The following is an 8,471-nucleotide window of genomic DNA, read 5'->3' on the forward strand; positions in this document are numbered from 1 at the left end:
TGCTGGGCAAACATATCTGCCCGCGGCACCCCAACCTCACCGACACCGGTGGACATAGGCACCTGGCGCCTCTCCAAATCTAGGGCCTCCTGCTCGAAGTGGCTGAGTATCGTCAACTGTGCCGGCCCTCCTCCAGTCCTTACCCGCTCAGCGGCATTATGTGCAATCTTCTCCTGAAAATGAGAGAAGAGCGTTGATTAGTGCTACTTGTACCTGGACTCTCTTCACAGACAGCACACCCCAACCAGAGTGGTACATTGCAGGGCTCCAGTGCCTCCTCACCCCGCTGCTGCCGAACACTCACACAAAGATGCTAGGCCTGCCACCCCCCCACCCCCCTTCCCCCTCACCCTTGAGCAAATGCTGCCTACATCATATTTGATACCACATGGTCTAGCCTTCCATAACAAGGAAGCGCAAGCACATGAAGCGCAGAGGACAGCAGATGGTTCATTGCCACACCACCTTGAAGCTCTCCTCCCAGCATGTCATCATCCTGACTTTGACATGTCCTGGAGTTCTAGCACTGCGCCTGGGTGCAGCTCCTCCATGTTGTCCTCAAAACCTAATGTGGGTCTCAGTTTACCATATGCTGCGGGTGCAGAACCCATCTCATCACCACCCCCTTAGGGTGACCTTGGCATGGGTAATATCTGCTGGCCCACCCAGTGAAGGACACATGCCACAGAAGGCTGTGGAGGCCAGGTCATTGAGTGTATTGAAGACCGAGATAGATAGGTTCTTGACTGGTAAGGGGATCAAAGGTTACGGGGAGAAGGCAGGAGAATGGGGTTGAGAAACTTATCAGCCATGATTGAATGGCGGAACAGACTCGATAGGCCGAATGGCCTAATTTCTGCTCCTGTGTCTTATGGTCTCTTATGCCGTCAATGATTCAATGCAGTCACTACACTCAGACTTGTGTTGGCAGGGGTGGTGCACCAGAGGAAAAGCCTACCTGCTGGGTTAAGTGACCAGTGCCAACATGGTACTCACACTTCCTGAGCACAACAGGTCATTGAAGTGCTTGCGACACTGGATCCAGGTGCGTCGCACCATGTCGCGGGAGTTCACCACCTCCATCACCTCCTCCCAGGCACGTTTGGTCATGTGGGGGGGGGCATCCTCCTTCTGTCCTGTGGTACGAGAATCTCCCACCATGCTGCCACTTCCTTGAGGAGGGGAGCAAGGCAATCAGCCGAAAAACGAGGGGCACAGTGCCCACCTTCCCTACACTCCTGCCTGGCCTGCTCACCAGCAGCGCTCTGGGGAGCCCTTCCACTGGCAATGATTCACAACCTTCGAAAGGCTGCAGCAACTTTTTAAGACAGGCCGCCGAGTTGCCATTGGACCCGGCGGTCATTAAAGTCCTGCTGCTGCCTACCCACTCCCTCTGACCCCGGGAGCCGTGATTCACGCAGGGCGGGCCTTAATTGGCCCGCCCACATAAAATGGTGGCAGGGACCCAATCGCGCATGGCAATCAGGTCCATGCTCGCTCCTGCTCTGTCCCCCCCCCCACCACCAGCCAGAAAATTCTGCCCTAGGTACCAAATTTTAACAAGTTCAAAGATTAATACTTCTATTAAACCGGAGGACAAATTTTGTAGCCAAGCTTTGCACCTCATTTTTTTTCCAATTGGATAATGATACATTTTGAACAATTTGTAGCTGTGTAATTTTTTTTTTGATTGGATAGCTATAGCTAATGATGTGATAGCAATACCCATAGTGGTGAGGTTGTGGACATTCATTTGGAGGGTGTAAGGACTGGGACTGAAGGGATTGTTGGTGCAGGGAATGGGAGATGATTCAACCAAGGTGTTGGGAGATCTGATGCTGTAAAGTGCTGGCAGCCGGCCGAATTGGTGGCCCTTGGACTTTCATTGTATTCTGCTGTTCTTCCTGCTCCTGCACCACTATGTCTTCCTGCCCAAAAGACCGTAAGAGTTTTCCCCCTTGCAGGGAAAAGTTATGGAGCTTGCTTGCAGTAAACTATAACAAACCTGAGGACTGTCAGTTATATTGCAGGACACCTGCGTACCTTTCCAAGGAGCAAAACAGCTGTTTCAGAATGCTAATAGTTTGTCCACTGAGATAGTTATGACTCTGATTGTTATCCTTCTCTGTGTGTGCTCTCAGGTTCATGACAGGTGACATATGAGCCATGTGTTAAGGGGATACACCTTGTACCCAAGCTGCCAGACTAAACATTTGATTGTCTCAGTGGAAGTCAGGGGGATTGGGAACTGTCACAGCTCAAAGACATCATGATAACTGGCAGGAAACTGCAGTCAGACCTGCATGATACAATTCTTGGTATTTTAAATCAGTGCAAATCTATCCTGTATAGGAATAGTTCATGATCTTGCTATGGAGCACACAAGAGTATACTGATGCAATAAATGATGTCAGGCATTAAGCACAGGAAATGGGACAGAGACCTGTGATGTCTGGTCTTTGACCCTTGATGTTGTCATGGGAAGTTGAAGTTTCCCCCTAAGCAAGTAAGTGCACATTTCAGCCCAGAATGGTCATTATATAAGGTGAGAGGGTGCATTTCCACCTCTCCTGCTGTTTTAGACAGCAGCCAGGGGGCCTCAACCACAGCTGTCATTGCCACAGCTGCAGATGTCTCAGGCATGAATCAGTGGTCAAGTTTCTCCTCCCCCTTCCAGATGCCAATCCTTATCAGCAGGTGAGCCTGCACCAGTCACGTAACCAGGCCTTTCAAATGACACAGCCCACCAAATTCAGGCATACCTAATGTACCTGTCTAGCATCCGGAGAGAGAGGTGGACAGAGAAAATAAGTCCCAGTATCACCTGTTGATAAAAAATTAATTTCACCATCAACTATTCTGTAGAAATAAATTTCTAAATTTCTAGCTACACTAGAAATCACTGCTGATGTTACTAGTTGATGAATGTTTCTGTCTGCTTGTTTCCTGAAGGTGTTAACCCATTTAAAATAAACAAATTAAGACACCCAACAGAGGGATGTTGCACAACCGCATTAAGTGATATAACAAGCATTGAGGCTATTATTCTTTTTCTCTCTTTTCTCCTGAAAATCTTTCTCCATTCACCTTCATGGCCTGGGGGTTGGTTGAAGGTAGGGAGTGGTCCGGTTTGGTGAGAGAATGTGACAGATGTCTTCAATGTAGCTCCTTGACAAGTTTGCCAAGAGGTGCATATCAGCAATGCTGGAGGTTTTTTTTTTCCATCAATCTCCAGATGACTTAAATAAAGCTGACAACATTTGCCCTCTGGGTGAAGTCTGCATGCAAATGTCAGTCAAGAATTTAACAAACATAAGTCTGCTAATCAGATGCAAGGTGCTGTCATTCAGTAGGCACCTTCAATGCTATATTAGCATCATAATAAAACAGGAGAATTTTTAAAATTGCCTTATTCTTAATATTCCATCTTTTTAATAAAAATTGGTCAGTTGCTCAAAATGTCACATTAATATGACTTCTTTCTGTGAATTAGACCAGTTCAACTGGCTATATGCAGTTTAATTAGATATTTGGTGGGAAAAAAATTAATAGCCTCTAAAAATGGGCGCAGGCACCATGATGTGTGATTAACCCAGGCCTGTTATTTCTGATGTAGGCACCAACAAACTTCATGCAAACTGGCATTTTGCATGATTGCTTCATACGGCCAGAGCTACATACACTGAGCGGCTACATGCCTCAGTTTGGAGCCCAAGTTTGTACGAGGCTAGCACTACCTCAAATTAAGCTGCACATCTTAAAGTTGTGGTGCATTCTGGCTGGAGGTGCCGGAGCTGTTTGTGAAAGAGTGTCTGAACAGGAACAAGAGTTAATTATGGTGCAACAGGGGAAAGAGTGCGCTCCAAGATTCTCTAACTCTGCACTGCATGCTATGGGTACAGGAGGTGGAGAGGAGAGAGATGTCATCCACCATAGGGGGCCAGGAGGCCCTCCCAGACAAACCTTTGAAGCAGAAAACCATGGTGGTCAATGTCAGGAGTTAAGCCCAAAGGACCTAGGTGCAATGCTGTAAAAAGTTCAATTAGCTTATTTGGGTGGTCAAGGTCAGCGAATGCATCTTTAACCAATACCCTACCAACTGCATCACTAACCTCACATGCTGTACAATGCACCACACCACCATCACTCACCTATTAACAATCTCTTTAATCACTACTCATACCTAACATTCATAGCTTCACTTGTGCTGGATGAGCAGAAATTTCCCTCCTATTGGAAATTTCCCTCCTATTTCCCCCCTAAATATTAGAAAGACAGAAGCCATTGTTTTCAGACTCTGCTCCAAATTCCATTCCCTAGCTACCAGCTCCATCCTTCACCCTGGCACATTTTGACACTAAATCAGTTTGTTCACAACTTTGGTGTCATATTGACTCCAAGCGAGCTTTCCGCCACATTTTCATGCTATCACTAAGGCCACCTATTTCCACCTCCATAATATTGCCTGTATTCACCCCTGTGACAGCTCATCTGCTGCTGAAACCCTCATTTATGCCTTCATTAATCTAGACTTGACTATTGTAAAGTACTCCTGGCTGGCCTCCCACATTCTATCCTCTGTAAACTTGAGGTCATCCAAAACTCTGCTGCCCATGTCTTTACTCCAGGTCCCATTCACTCGTCACTGACCTACATTGGCTCCCATTCAAGCAACACCTTAATTTTAAAATTCTTCCATGTTTTCAAATCCCTCCATAGCCTTGCCCCTCCCTATCTCTGTAAGGCTGTGTTAAACACCAACCCTTTTCTCCATCTCTCTCACTGCAATACTGGACCTCACATCCAGCACAGGTGTGGAAATAATTTACAGAATAGTCGGAAAACTGTTCAAGCCACCTTCAGTCCAAAAACAAAGTAATTCCAACCCCAGCCTTTGAGCTTCAGTATGCAAATGATATTTGTGTTTGCCCTCACTCAGAAGCAGAGCTCCAGGTCATTCTTGACTTCTCCTCTGAAGCATATGGGAAAATGGGCCTTGCACTAAACGCCCAGAAAACAGAGGTCCTCTTCCAGCCAGCTCCTACAGCACCACACATCTCCAAATCAATTAAGACCAATGGTGAGATCCTGCAAAATGTGGACCATTTTCCATATCTTGGGAGCCTCCTCTCAACGGAGGCAGACATAGGCAACAAAATTTACCATCACCTCCAATGTGCCGGCTCAGCCTTTGGCCGACTGAGGAAAAGAGTGTCTCAGGATCAGGATCTCAAACCTGAAACTAAGGTCATGGTTTATCCGAGCATCAGTGATCCCTGTGCTCCAGGCACTTCAAAGCACTGGAGAAGTCTAACCAGCGTGCCTCTGCAAGATCCCCATATCCAGTGACAAGAAAAGCAGTCCAATAGCAGCGGCTTCTCCCAAGCCAACATGCCCAGCATCAAGGTGCTAAACACTCAAAACCAGCTCTGCTGGGCAGGTCTGCTGGAAAAGTATATTAATGCACATAAAAGCTGAGTTAAACATCAATATCACAGATAGACATCTGAATGTGGTGTTATATAATTGAATGTACGTCCTATGTAAGATTATTTGAATATAAGGAACTCAGATATTGGCTCCTAAATCTAAGGTTCCTGCCTATGGTGAGTCTAAAAACTATTGCAAATGGTCAAAGGGTGTTTACATTCTGTGCGAAAACAGTTTGTTGCATGAAGAAATAGAGTAAGCTCAGTACCCAACTATATTTGAACTTTTTTAATATTAATGCCTCAGATAAGAATGACGGGCATGTATCCTATGATGTCAAGTATAAAATTTTGCCTTCATATAACTTAGAAAACATGCCAAGGTACTTCAGATAGATGTGAGGATAATGTGCACTGAATCAAAGAAGGAGGGATTAGGAGCACTGATCGAAAGCTGGATAAGAATGGTGGGTTTGAAGGATGGTCCTAAAGAAAGAGATGTGGATAGGTTTAGGGAGAGAACTCCAAGAGTTGGTCCTAGATTGGTGAAAGTCTAGCTGCCAATCATGAAGGGAGGGTGGATCCACTAGAGCTCAGAGTCAGAAGAATGGAAGTTAAGAATGGGGTTTAGGTGGGCAGAAAGGCAAGTGGAAGGGGAAGAGAAAAGACTAAAAGAAGTTACTGAGGTAGGATGGTGTGAGGCCATGCAGGAGGTAAAAACAAGTATGAGAATTTTCAATTTGTAGGAACTGACATAGGTCAGCAAGGAAAGGGATGGGGGGGATAGAAAATGAACTGACTTGTAGATGAAAAGGCATTTATGGAGGGTGCAGGTCAGGAATTAAAGTTCAAGAGTCTTCCTCAAATTGTTATGACCCAGGTGAAAACGGGTGAAACAAAAGTTTACGTTTCTTTTCCACAAGGATATGTCCTTTTCCAAATAAGGACGTATTTAACTATTTAAGCTGTGAGCAATAAGGAGCTAATCAAACACGGTTTTCTTGAATCAAAGAAAGAGCAAATATATTAACCCCTAAACTGGAGAAAAATAATAAAAATTTATTGTCAAGCATTTGGCCCTCATGCAATCATTGGGGCCACCATACACACAGAGGTATCAGAAATAAGGGGAGCTAGAGTCCAATAAAAAAAGGTGAAATAATATGTGGCTAAATGTCCTTTAATTGTTCTTAAGACATATATTTTAAAGGCTGTGGCTGATTTAAGTTAGCTGATTTCTTGGATGCAGTCAAATGTAGAATATGTTGCAATGATTATGAAATCTGGGTTCTCTGGTGGGTTTCTGATAAAGTTCGCTTCTTAAGCTGGGCAACATGCTTGTTCCAAAAGACAGAGGGAGAGAATTAGCAGCCCTTGGCTTGTTTCCTCTGCTGAAGACTTTCTGGACACTGTCGGTGTCACTTGTAAGTTCTCTCTAGTGGCTGGCAGCTTTGTCTTGAACTTCTTCACCGATTATATTTCCAAGCGGTTTTGAGTGGATCTGTCTGTGACAGCCATTGTTTCAATATATAATACTTGGCATTTTGAATGTCTCCTTCCTGAGAGAGTTACGTGTTTCAATGGATCTCTGAATTATAGGAAATGTCTCCCTCTTCACACTCCCCTGAGGGTGATTTGTGGATTTCTCACCTCCACCTTGGAATGTGGCCTTGCATTTTTAAGCAGTTTGCTCTGTCTCAGTTCAAATTGCAAAAGTACCCATCAGCTGAAAGTTGAAAAATCATATTTTCCAAAGTAAAGGGGCATAGCCTTGTAACAAGATATTAACGCAAAATTAAATAACTATTGATTCAATTTGCAATTGTAGCTTGACTACTGCATGGAAACAAAGATTAAGGCTGTTTAACATAACCATATGGGACTTCCCTTTCATCCTTATGAGAAAATTGGCAGAATTACGAGAAATGACATATATAGTATTTTTTCTTCCTTGTATGGTGTTTCTTCAGGAACTGCATTATTCTTCAGTTACAATGGGAGGCCATTATTAACAAACTCTTTGAAATATTATGTAGCATTGAGATGTTGTTGCGTTGCCTAACTTAGACTTTGTTATCATAAAGTTGAACCCCACAATTAACAAACATCTGAATCTGTGATGAATTTCATCATTTGGTTCAATGGGAAGCAAAGCTAATATATATGTCTCTTCATATAAACTGTGCACCTTTTATTATGTGGAATTGACTTTCAGACCCACAGTAAAACTAGCTTGTTGATGGTGCTTCTTGAAGCAGTCTGTGTAGAGGAAAAAAACACGTGAGTGACAAAGGGGAGTGTTTACAAATTCACAGCTGAAATGTAATCTCTTTAAAAAACTTACTTAGAAGATTCCTGTTAACATTTTGTTTTTTGACAGGCTGGTGGAGTTGGCTGCATCAGGACCAATCAATCCATATTGGGGAGTCCTTTCCAAATGTTTGGCATATAGCAAGGCTGTCTCAGACCCCTTTGTATACTCTTTGCTGCGTCATCAGTATAAGAAGACATGGATGGACATTATTAATAGACTGCTTAAACGAAGCTCTTTAAACTCCTCTGCGCTGACAGGTGAAACGATAAACAGCAATTATGTACAAACAGCTGAATGAAATAAACTTTGTGAACGGAACAGTTTGACAGATACGTGCAATGGGATTTTTATTGGAATATGTGTCTTATGGAACTTTTGACTTTACTCTGCTTTCTAATATGTTGGACAATTATTTTGGTTAATGTTTAAAGAAAAACTCTCACAGCTCACCTTTACACTTTTGTAATTATAATGGTTAGTTTGTTCTTTTTTTAAGTGTACTTGGATGATTGGCATGTACTTTCAGTGAGGTCCTGTAAGCTCACAAGTAAAGTCACCCTGTGAACTCTGTGGGTAGTCTATGGGCAATGGTAACTGAAAATGATAAGAGCTGAAATACCTTGATTAGAGGATAATCACTGTCAACCAATCAAAAGGCAACATTTAGAATGCAACCTCAACTAATTCTATCAGTAACAATCACTGATTGTGTTTATTTTTTTAAGTTA

General features: G+C 43.6%; 1 protein-coding gene across 1 annotated transcript in view; it reads left to right on the forward strand.

The window, feature by feature from the left end:
* Nucleotides 1-8,041, forward strand: part of gpr26 (G protein-coupled receptor 26) — a 49,740-nt gene extending 41,699 nt beyond the window's left edge. The window contains exon 3 of the mRNA XM_041210425.1: nucleotides 7,810-8,041. Coding sequence (XP_041066359.1) covers nucleotides 7,810-8,041 — 232 coding nt within the window. The remainder of the gene's footprint in view (nucleotides 1-7,809) is intronic.
* The last annotated feature ends 430 nt before the right edge of the window (nucleotides 8,042-8,471 follow it).

The sequence above is a fragment of the Carcharodon carcharias genome, chromosome 17, assembly GCF_017639515.1.
Source record: "Carcharodon carcharias isolate sCarCar2 chromosome 17, sCarCar2.pri, whole genome shotgun sequence".
NCBI classification, from domain to species: Eukaryota; Metazoa; Chordata; class Chondrichthyes; order Lamniformes; family Lamnidae; genus Carcharodon; species Carcharodon carcharias.